This window comes from Apodemus sylvaticus, chromosome 19 (genome assembly GCF_947179515.1).
Source record: "Apodemus sylvaticus chromosome 19, mApoSyl1.1, whole genome shotgun sequence".
In the NCBI taxonomy this organism is placed as follows: Eukaryota; Metazoa; Chordata; class Mammalia; order Rodentia; family Muridae; genus Apodemus; species Apodemus sylvaticus.
In genome coordinates this window covers 12,006,247-12,025,448 of record NC_067490.1, presented here as the reverse complement: position 1 = coordinate 12,025,448, position 19,202 = coordinate 12,006,247, and the positions used below count along the sequence as shown (strand labels likewise).

Sequence of the window (19,202 nt, the reverse complement as noted above, 5' to 3'; positions counted from 1 at the left end):
CTTTCAGAATAAAACTTGTCAAACCCTTAGAAGGCAGCAGCCTGTGTGTAGTGGGGAGGGGGGCGGATCTTACATCTCACATCTCAGATCTCCTAGTCCTTGGGTTTACGCAAGCAGAGATACCACCGCCACGAAGAACACAGGAAGGACTAAGTTTTTACAAAACAGACCCACCGCCTCAGTGGGTGCTGGGACAGCACTTGATAAAAGTTGGCAGCATTTACTCAAGATAAGAGAGGTGGCTCAGCGGTTAGGAGCACTGACTGCTCTTTCAAAGGTCCTGAGTTCAATTCCCAGCAACCACATGGTGGCTTACGACCATCTGTAATAAGATCTGACTCTGTAATGAGATCTGACACTGTCTTCTGGTGTGTCAGAAAACAGCTACAGTGTATTTACATATAATAAATCTTGAAAAAAAATCTGGAAATAGGAAACCTGTGGAGTTCATAGAATGTGGCTTTAAAAAAAATCCCACAGTACAGAGAAGTCAACACATCAAGGTCTAGTAAACATCTTGTAATAAAAGTTAATGCATCAATGCTTATATTTTAAAAAACATCTATAATGGCTGGAAAGATGGTTCAGTGATTAAGAGGTCCTGAGTTCAATTCCCAGCAACCACATGGCGGCTCACAACCATCTGCAATGGGATCTGATGCCCCCTTCTGGTGTGCCTGAAAACAGCAACAGTATGCTCATATACATAAATAAATAAATCTTTTTAAAAAGATCTATATAGTAAGCATCATACTTGATGGCAAAAACAAACAAAAAAGTCGTCCCTTTTGATACCAGGATCAAGATAAAAGTCACCTTTATCTCTTCTGTGGTAGTGTTAGGGAAGCCCTGCTTTATCTGTCTCTGTCTCTCTCTCTCTCTGTCTCTCTGTCTCTCTCTCTCTCTCTCTCTCTCACTCACACACACACACACACACACACACACTCACAGAGGCATAAAAGTCAAAAAGGGAGAAACACGGAGCCGTGGTGTGTTCAGTGGTAGAGTGTTTGCATAGCACGAAAGAGTTCCTGGATTCCGTGCCTTAGTACTGAGAAAAAAACAAAGAAACCCCAAAAGGGGTGGGGACCGTGTTAACTGGATACCATCCAGTCAGTGAAGTGTTGGTACAAAGGGAACAGACTGAACAATGGAGCAAACAGGGACACCAGGCCTCTGACAGAGGGGACACACAGTGCAGGGGCCAAGGAACAGGTTCAATAGCGCTATTAAATCATTTGGACAGGAACCGTTGCAGTTTGACGCCCCACCCCCACCTGAACAAACAATCTTTTCCCAGATGGCTTGCAAACCTAATTATGAAATATTAAGCCATCCCGTGACTTTCAAATAGTGAAGTTTTTCAGAAACGTGATTCAGAAACGGGATGCGGGGATACCAACTTTGCGAGGAGAGGCAACCCATAAATCAGATTGCATTAACGGGCGGGAGCTGGAGGAAGAGTCGGGAATTAGACGTCAGCCTGGGATTCAGAGCAAAAATCCTATCAGGGAGAGGAAGGGCAGAAAGGGAGGAAGGGAGGGAGGAAGGGAGGGTTTGCTTTGAATTTGGGAGCTGCGGCGATCTGAAAGCCTCTTTCTCCGGCCTTGGAAGCAGGGCCAGCTGGCTCCGTTCAAGGTCATCTTCAGCTACACAGCCAGAACGATGCACTTGGAAGGTTGCAGATCCTGATGCTTTGGGCTGTAGGGGCAAACATAGTGAAACTGCTAGGGGAAGGCCATTCTTTCTCAAGGCTGGGTGCAGAAGAAAAATTAAAGAGTCAACATCCCCTTTGAGAGAAGTTCCTAGAAGACCGCCCACTAGGGTGTACTTTTTTTTTTTTTTAATTTGGTTTTTTTGAGATAGGGTTTCTCGTGTAGCCCTGGCTGTCCTGGAACTCAATCTGTAGACCAGGCTGGCCTCAAACTCAGAAACTCACCTGCCTCTACCTCCCAAGTGCTGGGATTAAAGGCGTGTGTCACCACCGCCTCGCTAGGGTGTACTTCTAAACGTTCTGTTGCCTTCAAGTAAAGAAAGGGCTGTTGACAAAGTCTTTAGCCGACAGGGATCTCTGAGGAAATATTTATCCCAAAAGATTAGATGGGATCTAATTAACTAATTATATCATTGTAGCCTTTGATTTTTTTTCAAATCCTACTTTTAATAAGGGTGCTTGAATACTTTACCCTTCTAGCCCACCATCCACCAGGAATAGAAAAAGAAAGGTTAGTAGGAACTGGGGAAGTGGACTTGTTTAAGAAACAACTGTTCTTTGGAGCAAATTCAATCTGTGTTGTCAGAATATATAGCAGCAATCAGCTCAGTAGTATCAGGATAGCAAACATGACTCAGCAGTCACACCATGACCCAGCAGAAAGAGCCCTGCCTCTGCTGGTGAATCCGCAAGACTCCTCCGCAGGGGCCATCAGGACCAGCAGGGACTCCAGAAGTTCTCTGCCAGGAAAGAAGATCAGCAGAGACAAAGACCAAAAACAGTGCAAAGCCAGCTATGTCACTGTTGACTCCTATTTATACACTCTCTAAACATCATGTGTCCTCCCATGGGTCTTGGCCTCAGCAAAACACCACATAAATCTTTCTCAGCAAAACTCCACACAACTCTGTATCAGCTGGCAACACTCTGTCAATCCGCCCAAGTCCTCAGAAGTTGCAAGATGATGCCAGAACACCACTGGGAGGTTTTTTGTTTTTTGGGGTTTTTTTGGTGTATTTCTTTCTATGAAGTCATGACTAACGATGATCACTGAGGAATGACAAGGCATACCAATACCACCCAGTGTCGTCCAGCGTCTGTTGGGTCATATTCATATTCCTTCTTGACGTCACCTGTGTCTGCTTCAACAAAACCTCCTCCCCCCGTGTCTGCCCCAGCAAAACACCATACGACACAACTGACTTTCCAAAGGAACCATAAGTTTCCACTTCATCTAATTATATTTCCGTGGTATGAAGTACATTTGGCAAAGATAACCAGTCTCAGGGTCGCATCTCAACCCAGACGAATCTTGTGAACATATTACACAGCAGAGGCTACATATGCAAAAATATCACTCTGTGGCTCTATTGAAGGTGAATACCAAGAAAAGCTAATCTATGGTGGGGAACAGTCAGAAAGAGCCAAGCAATACCAGCGCCCAGGGGGCTTAGGTGGGCTACACGGGGGAGGGGGGAAGCCCAGCACGTGTGTTTTGCCAGAGGGAAGAAAAGGGAGAGGGTGGCCACTGATGAAGAAATGGTAGCGGGTGGATGCTGTTCCTACTGGTGTAGTGTTTGAGTGGATGGTGGTTGCCTGGGTGTAGTCACTTTGGGCTAATTAACAGAGCTATAACCTTAGCAAGTTATTAAGTTGTCACAGTTATTAGGTTTTCTCTGTCTTTCTTAGGATTTCATTGCTGTGAAGAGATACCATGACCAAGGCAACTCTTATAAAGGAAAACATTTAATTGGGATTGGCTAACAAGTCAGAGTTTCAGTCCATTATCATCAAGACAGGAAGCATGGTAGCTACCTGGTAGACATGGTGCTGGAGAAGGAGCTAAGAGTCTTGATCCGAAGGCAACCAGAAGAGATTTTCTCTTCCGCACTGGGCAGAGATTAAGCATCAGGAGACCTCAAAGCTTGCCCCCACAGTGATACAGTTCCTCCACAAAGACCACACCCACACCAACAAGGCCACATCTCCTAATAGTGCTACTTCCCGCGGGACAAGCATATTCAAATCACCACACTTTTTCTGTTTTCTTTTCCTTTTTCGTTTTTGACAGTCTTGTGTCTTTCTGCATAGCCCAGGCTAGCCTCAAACTTTTTTTTTAAAGGTTTATTTATTTTATGTATATGAGTACAATTATAGCTGTCTTCAGACACACCAGAAGAGGGCGTCAGATCCAATTACGGATGGTTGTGAGCTACCATGTGGTTGCTGGGAATTGGAACTCAGGACCTCTGGAAGAGCAGTCAGTGCTCTTAACCTCTGAGCCATCTCTCCAGCCTGAAACTCTCATCCTTTCTGGTTTCCTGAATACCAGAACTACAGATTTCTACATGTGGAGTTCTCACATTTTCTTCTCTGCCCTATTTCTGATTAGAATGAGCCACTGTTGCAATAGTGGACAGCAAGAAATGTCATGCCGGGGGCTAACGCTCTCTGCTGCTGATCTGTGGAATCAGTTTATAAGGCTTACTGGTGTCTAGGCCTGCAAGTGTCCCACAGTCCTCTGGATTGGCCTTCAACTGTGTAGAGTCCTAGGCAGGTGTCTGATGAAGGGTCCCAGCTTGTGATGGTTTGAGTAGGTATGGCCCCCACAGACTCATGTGTTTGAATGCTTGGCCACTGGGAGTGGCACTATTTGGAGGTGTGGCCTTCTTGGGGTGGGTGTGGCCTTGCTGGAGGAAGTGTGTCACCATGAGGTCTCTAAGGCTCAGGCTCCACCCAGTGAGGAAAGACAGTCTCCTCCTGGCTGCCTTCAGGTCAAGATGCAGAAATAGCACCACGTCTGCCTGTGTACTGCCGTGCTTCCCACCATGATAATGAACTAAAGGTCTAAAATTGTAAGCCAGCCCCAGTTAAACGTCTTCCTTTAAAAGAGTTGCCTTTGTCACAGCCTTGGTCACAGTGTCCCCTCACAGCAATGACACCCTAACAAAGACATCGCTCCTGAAGGAAACCTTCATCAGCCAAGGAAACTCCTACATCCAGCTACATTTATTTCACTTTTTTAACTAGCTCATTTTCCAAGAATAGTTTATTGAATACACTGTGACTGGGCTAGGAACAGGCCGCTAGGTCTAGAAAACCGCCTGCTTACAATTCACATTTTATTTATTTTAAAGTTTACATGTATGTATTTATTTTGCACCTGTGCATGAGCATGTGCGTGGGGTAAGCACATGCTGTGTGTGGTGGTCAGGGAAAAACAGAATCAGAGGAAAACAGTTCCCTTTTTTTTAACCACAAATTCTGGAGTCAAATTTGGCTCATTGGTGAGAGCCTTCTCCTACTGCTCCATCTTGCTGCCCCTTAGGTTGTGTTTGTTTGTTTGTTTGTTTTAACTTAAAATCATATTTACTTTGCTGGGTGGTGGTGGTACGTGCCTTTAATCGCAGCACTTGGGAGGTAGAGGCAGGCAGATCTCTGAGTTCAAGGCCAGTCTGGTTCATGTAGGGAGTTCCAGGACAGCCAGGGCTACACAGAAAATGCCTGTCTTAAAAAGCCAAAAAACAAACAAACTATATATTACTATATATAACATATATCCCAAAACCAACATATATGTATATATGTATGTATGTATAGATATATATCTATATATGTATATATATACATATCTATACATATATGTATAGATATGTATGTGTATGTATGTATGTGTATGTATGTGTTCCAAAAAACTAAACTAATTATCTCTCTCTCTATATATATATACATATAATATATATAATACATATAATTTATATATAATTTTTTATCATGTGTGTGTTTTTGCGTGTGCATGTGTTTAGGTCAGAAGATAACATGTAGGAATTGGTTCTCTTTTGTGTCATCTGGATCCTAGAAACCAAACTCAGGTTGTAAACATCCTTTCCCTACTGAACTACTGGCCTTTCATTTGCCATTTTCTTTTTCTTTTTCTTTTTCTTTTTTTCTATTTTGTTTTTCGAGACAGGGTTTCTCTGTGTAGCCCTGGCTGTCCTGGAACTCACTCTGTAGACCAGGCTGGCCTCGAACTCAGAAATCCGCTTGCCTCTGCCTCCCAAGTGCTGGGGTTACAGGCGTGCGCCACCACCGCAGGCTTAGAATAGACTTTATTTAGGGCATGGGGAGGGGGTTAAGAGGGTAGTAGAGGCAGAGAAAGGCAGAGAGGGAGAGTAGAGAAGCAGAGGTCACCATGACCTCTGGAGAGAGGGGGAGGGGAGGAGAGCCCAAGAGGGCAAGAGAGAAGGAGAGGATTGGAGGGTAAGGGCTTCATTTGCATTTTTAAAGACACCTTAGGGCAGGTGTGGTTCTAAACACCCTATATTCCCAACCACTACAGAAGGTGAAACCGGAGAAAAACTTGACCTCTGAGAGTTCCAGGCAATGATACAAGACCCGATCTCAAAAATAAGTAAATCAAAAGAAACCAAAGGGGCCAGGGGCGTGTCTCTGGGTACTTGCCTGGTGTGGAAGGCCCTGGCTTTGATCTCTGGCAAAAGAAAGACAGACAGGAAGAGGAGGAAGGAAGCCTGGATTGGTGGCTCCCACTAGCCAGGTAGATCAAGGTAGACTGATACAGGAGGGTCCAGAGTTCAAAGCCAGCCTCGGCTACAGAGGCCTTGTCTCAGAAATAAGCCGATAAACAACAGATGCGCCTAAGCCGGGCATGGTGGTGCGTAGCCTTTGGTGGCTGAGGTAGAAGGCTCACGGAGTTTGAAGCTAGTGTGGTTAACAAATTCAAGGCCAGACTGGGGTACATAGATTCTAAAACACACACCAAAAAGGAAGAAGAGAGGAAGCAAAGAGATAGGGCAGGGGGAGGAGGGAGAGCTAGGACGCTTCCAGTAGGGATGTTAGTGAGCGTGAATGAACCGCAGAACTTCATCTACGCTTAGTTGCTGGAGAAGCAGCAGAGTCCTGCAGCGGAGAGGCGGGAGCTGCGGTTGTCTCTAAATCTGGTGCTTGGGGTCCGTGCAACAGGAAGTAGGAAGGGAAAGAATGTGACATAGGGCAGGGACTCCAGAGCTGGCTGAACACCCCGTGCAGACCGGATCCGGGAAGGATGCACCGAATCCGATCCGGCATCTGTTCTTGTTGCTATGGGCGACGACGGTTTCCTTCAGGACCTGTCCTCGAATCCCACGCCTCCACGCCTCCACGCAGCGGAGGCAGGGGAATGTGGGACACTTGCAGGCGGGGGAGCAATAGGCAGGCTAGGCTGCTGGGGTTTGTATTTTTGTTTTTGTTTTTCATTTGGCAAAGAGCAAAACCAGAGAGGTGATCTTGTCCGATGATAGGGTTGGTGGTCTCAGGTGTATGTGTGTGTGTGGGCGTGCACTAGTGTCTGGCTCTGGGAGGGCACCGTGTGTGCTCGTGCGTGTCCGCGCATGTGTGTGTCTGGCTCTAGGAGGGCTGTGTGTGTGTGCCAGTTCACCACCCAGCCTGTGTAGATTGCCAGACCTGATTGCGTGATGCTACAGCGTGTGAAGCATCAGGATGGGACCTCAGCCAGGGTCTGCAGCTGCCGCCAAAATCTTCTCAACTGGATGGAGGCTGCTTTCGCCTCGGCATTTACTTTCAAAGCTAATGAAAACTGCAGGGTCACGTTTTCACGGCTCTCTTTCTGGTGTTTAATACATTTTTAAAGCCTGGTGTAGCTGGGAGCAAATTTAATCCCAGCGCTCGGGAACCGGAGGCAAGTGGATCTCTATGAGTTCGAAGCCAGCCTGGTTTGCACAGCAAACTTTAGGCTAGCCGAGGCCTATATAGAAAGAGCGCCTCAGAAATATTTATTATTGCAGTCTCACTGCATCGTTCAGGAAAGAAATTCAGCTTCCCAAGTGGTTGGGGGCTAGAGGTAGGGACCACCACGTTCTAATTTATTTTCAGAGGGACCTCCTGATACAATAGATACCTGCTCCAAGCACATTATGACTGGATCACAAAAGAAGTCTATTTCTTGATTTTTGGAGATCTACAAGTTGGAATGAGAGCGGTGTCCATGATGGGACCTGGTTGAGACACAGGTTAGCAAGGCTTCCAAAGCCTTGGGGTTATCCTTGGGGTGACAAGAGCAGGAGAAAGAACATAGAGGGGTGCCTATGGATTTCATGAGCTTGGACTGGAAGAGACCACCCCAGCTGCAAGGGAGGCTGGGAAATGTAGTCCAGTACATGGGTCTCTAGCGTGAGCCCCGTGTAAGCCTGCAACTTCCTATCCACTGACCCTTGGCCATTGATGGAGCTTTTCAAGGGGGAGGGGTGGCATTTTGATAGCTGAGGAAGGATCCCACTCTCCTGCTCTGTTTGTTCCCAGGTCTGGGAAAGAGAAGAAAAACAGGTACTTTCCTCTGCTCCAGTGGCCAGAGTCTGCTGTCACACTGTTACGCCTTTTTTGGTTTTTCAAGACAGGGTTTCTCTGTGTAGCCCTGGCTGCCCTGGAACTCACTCTGTAGACCAGGCTAGCCTCGAACTCAGAAATCCGACTGTCTCTGTCTCCCAAGTGCTGGGATTAAAGGCGTGCACCACCACTGCCTGGCCAACATTGTTACTTCTGTGACTCTCGCTGGGTATACCCACATGACCTCATCCTTCTGGTTTCTGTAGGTTCCTGGGCCCTGTCAACCCAAGAGCGCGAATCTCCTGCCTGCCTGCCTGTCTGTCTGTCTGTCTGTCTAGAGCTGATGCTAGGATCCCAAGAGTGCTTTGCTGACTCCTATTTCCTCTCCTGGGTCTCCCAAGCCCTGCATCACTGTCTAGCCCTTGTACAGGAGCTGTAGGGCAGGCGACTAGGTTCCGATATTTGGATATTCAGTTACTCCAACCAGGGGTCCACCAATTCCCAGCATTGCCTCCTGCAACCCTGCCATTAGAGAGACGCCTGGAAGGTTACGGCCCTTTGATGTCTCTGAGGGTCTTCGCTCGCTCTGGCACTTACTTTCCACCGCCACACTGGTGGAGACGCTTCCGGCTTCTCTGGACTCCTAGGAGAATCCCCATGAGGTGGCAGGACTTCCTGGGCCAGGCTGTCCGAGACACTAAAGACAAGGCAGCTGTTTGGGGCCTAGCTCTCAGTCAGAGCATCCATTTTTTTGTTCCTTAGATGGGAGGTACAGGGACAGGTCTAGGGCACATCCTGGGTTGTAGTGGGAGCCACTGCAGTTCAAAAGAAGCCATGCCTTCATGATGAAGTCTTGATGCTGCGGGCCTGGCAAGAAAGTCATCTTTGAGCCCCTCCCCCACCCCATCCTCACCACTCCCCAGAAAGACCTACAAGTTCTCAGGCTGTTCCTTTAACTGAAACGACCCTGATCATCCTGTCTTTTTTTTTTTTTTTAAAGAGACAAGGGCCTCACCGTGGGGCATAGGTTAGCCCCAAACTTATAGGCTAAGGCAATCCTCCTGATTTAACCTCCGGAGTAGCTGAAACTATAGGTCTGCTGCCGCACTCAGCTTGGGACGCCTGTGGCCCTGCTGTAGACTTCCTGGGCTATTCTGACCTGGAGCCGCTGGCTCTGTGGCCCCAGACCCCGGGGCCGTCTAAGAAGCCAGCTTCCCACTCCACTCGCTGCCAAGCACCTGGCCGGGCTTAACTTGGCTCAGGGACCCTCTGGGGACTCAAGCAGTGGGAGACAAGCCTGGCTTTACCTCATCTGAGAGGAAAGTACCAGACTAACAGCCAAGACAGAAACCCTCAGTTCTACCCTAGCCTGAGCTGGAAACCTAAAGAAAAAGAAGAAGTGAGGCTATGGGGGGATCGGGAAGTCAGAACCTATGAGGCCGTCCCCTCCTCTGGCGTCCCCATCCTCGTAGTCCGTAGTTCCCAGGCGTTTACACATAATGTGCCCCATCATGCAGTTCTCTCTGGAAACCCTCAGAGGGACCTAGTCCTGCTTCTCAGCTCTTCCATTGCTTGCCAGGACTTCTGGCTAAGGGTGAAGTTAAATAAGAGAACTCTGGGCTCCTCTTCAGCTGGACAAACCCGCACAGCCTTTCTGAGACGTCTGAGTGTAGGGGTCATGAGGTGTGGGGTGTGCAGAAACCTTGGTGGTGAGTGTGACCAAACAGGCAAGAGCTATCATTCCCAACCACCTAGGATCTGGAGCTTCTGTGGCCACCAGGATTCATTTTTTCCCTACTCTCTTCTGCCCCCGTGTGGCTGCTCCTGGAATTGCAGAACATAAGTCCCACGGAAACTTTCCTGTAGGATTTAGTAGGTGGAGCTCTGCTGCAGGCTCTGCGCTATGAGGAACAGTTCTGCCCCTACCTTACTCTGCCTAGGTCCTTCACAGCCCTCATTCAGGGGCCTTTCCACAAAGGAGAACTTCGGGCCCAGCTGGTCTTTCTGCTGCCTACTGATCTGTGCTTCCAAGAGAGTCGGGTTAGGTCAAATAAATGAGGCTTAGTTCTGTGCCTGAGACGTTAGGCATAGCTGGTCGAGTAAAAGCTTCTGGGAGGGTTTGGGGCCCAAGGCAGGCTTGTGCGAGGCATCTTTTCCTCAGGGAACACCAGAGTGGGATGTTACCTTTCCTGCCCACAGCCCAGCAGCTCATAAACAATTGAACCAGTGTCACGGGGTCTCGGAAGGAGGTGGGACTAGCCAGAGGGCCCCTGTCTCTTCCATCTCGGGAACTACTGACATGTGACAACCCTGTTGAGCCTTTTGCAGGCATAGGCCTTCCCACTGGGTCCCACCATTCTTCTTTTTTTATTTTTGTTTTTGTTTTCGAGACAGGGTTTCTCTGTGTAGTCCTGGCTGTCCTGGAACTCACTGTGTAGACCAGGCTGGCCTCAAACTCAGAAATCCATCTGCCTCTGCCTCCCAAGCGCTGGGATTACAGGCCTGCGCCACCACTGCCCGACCCCACCGTTGTTCTTAATCCCACCTTATCCGTGGAAAAGCTCGGGAGAGGCTACCCCGTGGGGAGCAGGAGCAGAGGAAGTGGGCGGGGCTCGGACTCTGCTGCTATTAGTGGGTGACCTCCCGGACAATCACGGAACAGCGGGGAAACACAGACAGACAGGAACCAGGAAAGATGTAACATGAGCTTGTTTTCTGGTACGGGAATAGAGGGCGTTCCTGAGGACTCTAGAGAAGAGGTAAGTGTTGAAGCCTGGCTTATGAAACAGGTCTCTTCTCTGCTGGACAGTCCTCCCCCCCACGCCCACCCCCGCTCAGGCCCTGAGGCCGCTCCTCACTGTGAGACTGGGCCAACCTGAGCTCTCAAGTTGGGCCCCGGGGGCAGGAATCAAGGCAGCTCAGCTCTGGGGGGTGGGGGGGCTCACAGGAGGGCGGGCACCAGGTCTCAGTTTATCAGGCACTGGGAAGCCAGGGACTGAAATGTGAGCTTCCAACACAGAAACTTCTGGGTTTGGGACATAGGGACTCCAGTTCTAGGATGGGACAAGAAGGCCCTCCCTCAAGGTGGAGGAATTCAAGCCATAACCACTAGACAAAGGAAGTGCAGGTTACTGGTGGAGGTGGGGGGGGGGGTTCAGGAGTTAAGACTATCCGGTATCAGGTCTCAGTCAGGACAGGCTAGGCACGGGTCCTAGTGTTAAAGGCACAGATACTAGATGTGGCGTTCACAGGACTGGGTTATGTGTTCTTTGCGCTTCTCCGGGGCAGGCTGGGTCTTGGCGAGCACATGGCCGGATGCCGTCAGTCAAGTGCGCTCTCTGGTCTCAGGGTTGTGAGGTCCACATGCTCCTACAACAGAGATTAAAGTGGCACAGGGGTCACACCAACTGCATCTAGGTCTTAAGAAAGCTAAAAGAGCAGCAGGGCTGGGGGCGGTTGTGAGTGACGTCCTCACACAGGTAGGGTCTTACATGTTGCTCTTCCTGCGGCGATGCAACAACATATAGATGATGGAGATCAGCGCCACGATGGCCAGGCCTCCGAAGATGATACTCAGTAGCACCGTGTAGCTCCGCCCTGAGAGAGATGAAAGTGGTAACAAGGGCCAAGAAGGCACAGGTGTGTAGAGGCAAGGTGGGAGGGAGGGGCGGCTCACCTGGCTGACACTCTGGGGTAGGCGTGGACCACGTCCCATCGGCCTGGCAGGTGCTGCTCTCTGGCCCTGCCAGACTGTAGCCATTGTTGCAGCCGAAGCGGACGACGGCCCCTTCCAGGTACTTCAAGCCGTCCTTGTGCCCATTCGCAGGTGGGGGCAGCCAGCCACAGGATACCACTGGGATATGGGCAGAGCACAGGCCTGACTGCCGGCCACTGAATGAGGCTAGGCGATCTGAGAGGCCCGCCCTTGAGCCCCTTCCCATGCCCTACCAGGCTGCAGGCTCTTCAGACGATGCTGGTGCAGCTGGTGGGCGATCCGGGTGGCGTTGCCCACACTGGGGTCCCCGGTGCTTATCATGTCAAGGACGCAGAAACGGTCACCCTCACAGAGTCTGGCCACATCTTGTTCCTGGCTGGGGCTGAGTGTGGTCTCGTCAGGGAAGAGCGGTCTGAAGTTGGGGTCATGCTTGGATTGGTTTGCGTATTGGGTGACCAGAAGCCAAGAGTCATAGGTAAACAGGGACGAGGTGTTGGAAACAGCCCCTGGGGGAGACAGGTGTCAGTGTTGTGTGGGCATGGTTCCTCCACCACAGATAAGTCTCTCTCCTCCACCATCACCCTGGCCAATGCCTTCTCACCCTCCCCCCCCCCACCCCAGTGTGGGTCACTCACAGTCTGCTCCAAACTGGAACACCTGCTGGGCGCTGGCATTCCGGGGCAGGACCTGCCCACTTCGCAGGGTGAAGTCATCCTCGGGGTTGTTGTTGAGTGTCCCCAGGAGACCACGGGTATGGGTCAGAAACTTCTCAGGCAGGAGGATGCCCACACTCAGGAAAGGACCTTGTACACTGACCTCAAGGCCAGCCCCCGACGACAGCATGATTGACACCTTATCCTGAGAGGCCACCGACAGGAACATGCCTAGACCACACGTAGAGACGGCTCAGGGTGACTCTCTAGGGCCCTGTGTTCTGCCACACACACACACACACACCTCCACAACCCTTGACGCAGCCCTAAGGTAGGGTAGAGGATACGCAGAAGGAACTACGAGGATGCGTCTGTCTGCTGACTGTGACGTGCTAGCACTCCCCACCTTTTTATTTTTTAAAGATTTATTTATTATATGTAAGTACACTTTAGCTGTCTTCAGACACCCAGAAGAAGGAGTCAGATGGCTGTGAGCCACCATGTGGGTGCTGGGATTCAAACTCAGGACCTTTGGAAGAGCAGTCAGTGCTCTTAACCGCTGAGCCAGCTCTCCAGCTCACGTCTTCATGCACCCAGACTCCCAATGGATTCAAGGCTATCCCCCTGCAGGGATTCCAGCTCCTCCATGCTGAGGGCCAATCCCTGACGAGGCTACAGCGGGCCGACCTGTTGTGGCCCTTCCTGAAGGTCTCTGGATACGGCGCTCTCAGCCATCCCCACCAGGAGCTGTTTCACGGCTCAGCTCTGGAGCAGCAAGGCCCCGTGTCCAGTGGAAGCTTCGCTGAGGTTCCTGGCTGTCACCTCCCATCACCGTGGACTTTAGGCTTCTGCGAGCTACATGGAGGACTAGCTGCTCGCCCCTGGCCTTTCAGGACTCTGTGGAGGCCCTGTGGTTACGACAGGCACTCCCGTGGCTAGGATGGTATGAGAACAGCCCTCATTGGCCTAAAACAGACACAAACAGGGTACCGATTCCCCGACATGGTCACGTGGGTCTTGGCTTCCACAAGGCCCGAGAACCTTTTGCCTTTTTATTTTATCCAGAGTCTACCACAGCCTAAGGCCAGGACTAGGGATGGCGTGAAAGCCACCGGGTGACCTGCTGACCATACTTGGCCACGCCACTTACCCTTCAGGTCCATCCAATTTTGTTCCGTGAAACTGAGCACTTTCTGATTCAGCAACACTTCCACGCCCTGGGATCTGCTGGCTAACCGCACCTCCAGCACATCCGAGTTATCTTCTTGGACGGCCACTGCAGTCAGCCCTGTGCCACGGGCCTGGGTGCCTAGGTGGTAGGTTCAGAATGGGGCTCTCTGGGTGACCCAGCAGTGTACCCCCAGTGTAGAGGCCACGGGGCCCTGCCTCACCATTGGGCATTGTCCCAGGCTGGGCCCGGCCCTGCACTCTCAGATCACTCAGTGTGGTCTCCAACAGCACGTACTCGCCGTTCCCACTGAACGAGAAGCTGGTGCCATCGAAGGTGACAAAATGGGGGTCCCCGAAGGCAGAGGCTGAAGCAAAAACAAGGATCAGGTAGTTCTTTGGCCTTTTCCACGCAGGCATGACCCTCCCCCTCTGCGGTTCGGTATGAGCAATACTTGGAGCTAGGGTAAGAGTAGGTCAGGGCTACTGTTGGCAGCTGTCCCCAAGCCCTGCCCATCCCTTATCCCTGGTCGCGTAGCTCACCTGGCTTGTACAGAGCGCACACACTGCACACCCCCTGGGTGGTGGGTGCGTACGCTCCCACCCAGGCCAGCACCTACCCAGGCGTGGGGGCCTGTAGCTGCGGCAGTCACTGGAGGGCCGGCGCTTCATATAGCGGGGACACTCAGGAGCCCAAAGACAGCAGTAATAGAAGCTGATGACGTCATAGAGCCAATGAGACATGCCGGGCACACGGGGAGGAGTGCGGTACGGGGGTGCGCCCCAGTCATGGCCACGGTCAGGGGTGCTGCCGCTCGTGGAGTCTGAGGTCAGGAGCTGCGTGCCTGCTGCCGTGTAGCAGCATTGCTGGCCTGATCCATACCTGGGGCTAGGGTAAGAGCAGGTCAGGACCACTGCTGGCCACCGCCCCAGAGCCCTGTCCATCCCTTTACCCCTGGTCGGCAGCTCACCTGGCTTGTACGGAGCGCACGCAGTGCACAGCCCCTGGGTGGTAGGTGCATACACTGCCGTGCTCGATGTCACAGCCATAGTCAGTCTGCAGAAAACCCAGGGCCTGTCACCTGGGCTCTGCATTCCCTCGTTCCCCGGGGGAAGCAACCCCAAGGAGATCCTTTGACCCCGCCCTACCTCCTGGTGGCCTCTGTCTATCTCAGTCAGGGAGGCTGGCCCCTCCTGTCCTCCTCCCGCTCTCTGGGGCCCTCATGGGTTCAGGGGCTTACGAAGAAGCGGCCAGAATCAGCCCTGGCCTGGGCCAGCGTGCACGGGCAGTCCGGCAGCTCCGTCAGGAAGTTGGGCAGTTGGTCTTCCAGTGCCTCCCAGTCCAGGCATTGGGCACGGGCCCAGGCTACAGAGTCTGCCCGGAAGTCGTCACCCAGGTGCCAGGCCAGTGCATGATCGTTGGTCCAGAGTGCCAGCACATCCCTGCGGTAGAAATGACGTGCCAGCTAACGGGGCTGCCTGCTAAAGTGCCCGACCCCCGACCCTCACCCCTGGGGTTCCCTCAACAAGCTCTAATGTCCACAGGCAGGCGTTACAGCTGGCGCATCCTCTGCTGAGGCCCTTACTGTTCTCCTGGATAGCTCTTGCTCATGCTGATCCTCAGAGCGCCCACTTTCCACCTCTGGTACTGAGGTGATGCGGGTTTGGGGGTAAACGTGAAGAAGCCGGTATTGGGGATGTTTGTAGCCAAAGGGTACAGATAGGACCACTTCGCCGTCCAGTTCTCAGAGTAGGGTTTCCCTAGAGGAAGGGAAAAACCTTGGTCAGCCTCTGAGGATCCCTTTCCTCAGTTCTCTGGCACTGATAGCCTGAATGATGGAAAGAAAGTAACAGACGTTCCCCGTGGGCCGCATCTGATGTTTCATCAGGGTCCATGGCTTGTGTGACCAGTGGGGACACCCCAGTCCATGTCAGGCTCAGAGGAGATAGGGTTGAGGTGGCTGCTTCTGTCTTTACTACATCCCGTCAAAGGCCACAGCGTCTAACACTCCCACTGTCTCTGGGGCCCACCATGCATGCCGAAAGTTACTGCTGTTTTCGCGAGTCGCAAACCCCTCCTTGATCTATACCTACACCATCTGCCTGAAACCCCTTCTTCCTTTCCAACCCCCTTCCCCCCATCCCCGCCTGAGCCTCCTCCTCTCTCACATCGAAATGTCCGAAAGGGTCCAGACACTTCCATCAACCCCTTGACAGGCCCCACCTGTCTCCTCATAGCCCCACAGCTCAATGGTGACGGCCGACGTGGGCAGCGCTGAGGTGTTCCAGGTGAGGCTGAGATTGCCCCCGGTGTCTGAAGTACCATAATATTGCCACTGGGTCTCATTCACCAGCTGGCTCTTCTCAGACTCAGACACTTTGTAGGGATGTGCTGGACAGAAAGAGGGGCAGCCCGTAAGGGATGAGGGAAGACAATGGTGGACAAGAGACCTGGAGGGTTCTGAGAAGCTCCAAGAGGCAGACAGTAGTTAGGTGATGGCTTCCCTCGGGGTCTCTTGGCAGGAAGATACCATGGCCGGGAAAGATAACTGAGGACCCAGGCCAGATCACGGCCTCTCTGAGGGACCATTAGGGGCCTGAGTCTGGATCAGCCTGAGGATGGACCCCCATGGTTCCAACCCCTTGTGGGCTGGGACTCTGGTCTAGATGCCAGGGGTGGAGTCATAAATGGTAGCAGCTCTCGCCCAAGGGACTGGTTCAGCCAGAGGGACAGGTAGGCATACCGGGCCTAGTATCAGCACACATGGATTAGTGTTTGGGGAAAGTCCCGTGGCCTTGGGTTGCGGATAGGAACCAGGGCCCAGGGAGGGTGGCGTCTACAAACTGAACAGCCTAGACTGGCTTGGCAGAGGGAGGGCTCACCAGCTAGCCAAGTGCCTGCGTGAGGGAAGGAACGGCCATTGTCCATCGATATGGTGAAGGGAACGTAGCCGCTTTCGTAGAGCAAGGGCGATACACAGTGCACTTGATTCGAGCTGTCGACATAGCCAAGGGTCTGGATACTCTCCTTAAACCTGAGGGACAGAGATGGTGGGGCATCTGAGCCAAAGCTACGGAGGCCTACACTGTTCCTCAGGAAACGGGTTAGGCCCCGTGTGCATGTGCCTGTGTTCCCCTTCCTCCCTCTGTCTCAGGGCGCCACCTCCAGCCCCCACTCTGCATGAGACTGAGTGTGTAGGAGCCCTAACGACCCAGCTGCTAAGGTCCCCCACCCCCACCTGCAGATGACACCATCAGTAGAGGCCGTCCACTTTAAATGTTGCACCACGAAGTCTTTGCCGCCCATCATGGAGCCCGAGGAGGGTGAAATCTCCAGGCAGTAGTTGAGAAAGTCTTCACAACAGGTGCCAAGGCCCGAGCAGGTTGGGTGACAGGAACAGGGCCCATCCTGTGCCCCACAGCGCAGGGAGCAGCTCCCCTGAGCACCTGGAGGAGAAAGCCCCGTGTACTGGGGCCAGCTGCTCTACAAGCAGGGCCTGTTTCCCCTGGAGTCCGGGAGAAGCGTCCATGAGGCTGACCAGGAATTGCTATGGCTACCAAAGGACACAGCGGAAAGCCACTGGCTCTGTGGGCCAGGCCCCACTTTAGCACAGGTAATGGAGTGGTCACAGTTTCATGGGTCCTCACAGCTAAAAAAAAGGGGGGGTCCTCTTGCTTTCTGAGGCTAGGGCACACAGTCCCCAAGAGTCCTATTGAAGGCCCAAGAGGGAATGATATCTGGGCTGAGTCTGTCCCATCTCTTTCTGGGGGTGGGTCATAGTTGAATCCCAGAGAGCCCCACCCTCTGAGAAGGCCGCCAGGACACTCCCTTTTTAGGGGACAGGAGGGACATTCCAGTGAGGATTCCAGCACAGTGTACTTTGGGAGTACCCCATAGAAGCTGTGGACATCCTGTCTAGGCCCGACGGATTGGCCACTTCCTCTGTGGGCTGTGGGGACCTGTGGCAGGGCTGTATTTCAGCCCCGGAGCTGAAACACCGAGACTGGGTGGAGTACCAAGTCTCCAGGCCAGACTACACCTTCCCCAGACCCTTGATGGAGACCCACCAGGAGCCAGGCTGTGGTCTAAGCCACTAGGCAGCTTCACTAAGCTTATACATCAGGGCGGCAATAAATATTTATTGGCTAAGGTTTAATGACTGCAAGGGGTGTGGGAAGATGCTTTAAGATGCCTTGAGATAAAGTACCAGAAGGGTGGTGGCACTTTACCGAGGGATGATAGGGTGGAAACGGGACACTGTAGGCTGGCTAATTCCCAGCTCAGCTCAACAAGGCCATGGCTCTAAGCTCAGCCTTCTTGCTAGGCTTTCTTGGTTGAGCTGATAAGGACCAGCACAGACAGACAAGAGGCAGGGGTTCCCTGAGTGACTGCACCCTACACCGAGGCTTTGGGGTGCAGGCTGTTCGGTTTTCCCGGATTCCCTCTCAAGCCATTATGTGAGTGCGGGATGGGGATAGGCTTGGTTCAGACCTCTCATCCCCACCACAAGTGTCTAGATCCGGGAGCCTCCCAGTTTCTTCCCCGTACTCCTCAGTGCAAGTTACAGATGGACTTCCAGATGGACAGACGCTGAGCCCAGAGGGGTGTCTGCTTAGGGCCTGGCAGATAGGGCAGATGAACAAGGGAGGGGTCAGAAGGGCAAAGTGGAGACATACCTGCTGTGAGCCCGGGGCCTGGGATTGTCCAGAGCAGTATCAAAATCCAAGGCGAGAGGGCCAGCTTCATGGTGTGCCTGGTGTCTGCAACCAGCAGGCAGCAAGCACAGTGGCTCAGAGATTTACAGGACGGGCTCTCTCCCAGCCGGCCAGGCCCCGCCTCCCGGCCCCGCCCAGCGTTCTGCGGCACCACTCCTCCCCTCTCCTCCCCGCCCCCTCTCAAAGTCCACAGGTGCCCAGAGAGACCAGCAGAGCCCCCGAGGTGCCTAGTTAGCACATTCTTGTCCCATCATCACAGCCTTGGGACCCTGTGTGAGAACGAGGGCCTGGAGCGTCCAGATGCTAAGACCTTTGGCACATGACAAGCGGGATGGCAAGACAGCTCAGAATCCCGGGGTCACAGTCCAGTCTTGTGTGTGTGTGTGCGCACACACGCAAGGTTTCTGCTGGGTGGGTGACGCAGTCCCGGTCCCCTCGGGATCTAGACCTCTGCTTCCCCCAGGGAGGTGTTGCTAACACACACTCAGCCTGACAGGCGGAGGTGGAGCATGAGTTAATCAGTTTGGAGTGCAAGCACATGGCATGGACTTGAGACCGGGTCATTTCTGATTAATAGCCAGCTTCAGAGTCACTACCCAGAGCTGAGGCCAGCCTAGCTCCAGTGCTGCCAGTTGGGGAGCTAACAAATCCGGTTGAGGATTCCCTCTCCACGCTTCTGCACGGGAGGAAGAAGCCTGGTGAAGACCAACTAGTGACTTCTATATATTCTAGGAGACCTTGATACTAGGGTGGCTCACGAAGGCCCCTAAACCTGGGACTCCTACTCAGGGCTTGTCACCTGGGCGAGACATTGGAACAGGGAAGCTGTAGTTTTTTAATGCAGACAGACACAGTGGCTAGTCTCACAGGGGAGGTGCAGCTTCAGGCTTGTGAACTG

At 52.4% G+C, this 19,202-nt stretch overlaps 1 protein-coding gene across 1 annotated transcript; it reads right to left on the bottom strand.

The window, feature by feature from the left end:
* Positions 1-10,745: 10,745 nt before the first annotated feature.
* Positions 10,746-18,401, bottom strand: Susd2 (sushi domain containing 2). Its single transcript, XM_052164087.1, has 15 exons — positions 18,266-18,401; positions 16,828-17,035; positions 16,472-16,623; positions 15,813-15,980; positions 15,175-15,349; positions 14,830-15,031; positions 14,560-14,645; positions 14,209-14,477; positions 13,813-13,956; positions 13,572-13,730; positions 12,404-12,652; positions 12,002-12,274; positions 11,730-11,906; positions 11,545-11,650; positions 10,746-11,422 (listed from the first exon to the last, which is right to left on the bottom strand). The coding sequence occupies exons 1-15, from the start codon at positions 18,333-18,335 to the stop codon at positions 11,398-11,400; spliced, it is 2,463 nt and encodes an 820-aa protein (XP_052020047.1). The 5' UTR covers positions 18,336-18,401; the 3' UTR covers positions 10,746-11,397.
* Positions 18,402-19,202: the final 801 nt, after the last annotated feature.

Excerpts from the sequence above, each read along its gene's own strand:
- Susd2 (XM_052164087.1), bottom strand. The coding sequence starts at position 18,335 with ATGAAGCTGGCCCTCTCGCCTTGGATTTTGATACTGCTCTGGACAATC. Across the intron at positions 13,731-13,812 it reads GCCTGGGACAATGCCCAATG|GCACCCAGGCCCGTGGCACA; the intron begins GTGAGGCAGGGC and ends CCTACCACCTAG. Across the intron at positions 11,907-12,001 it reads TCTGAAGAGCCTGCAGCCTG|TGGTATCCTGTGGCTGGCTG; the intron begins GTAGGGCATGGG and ends CCCATATCCCAG.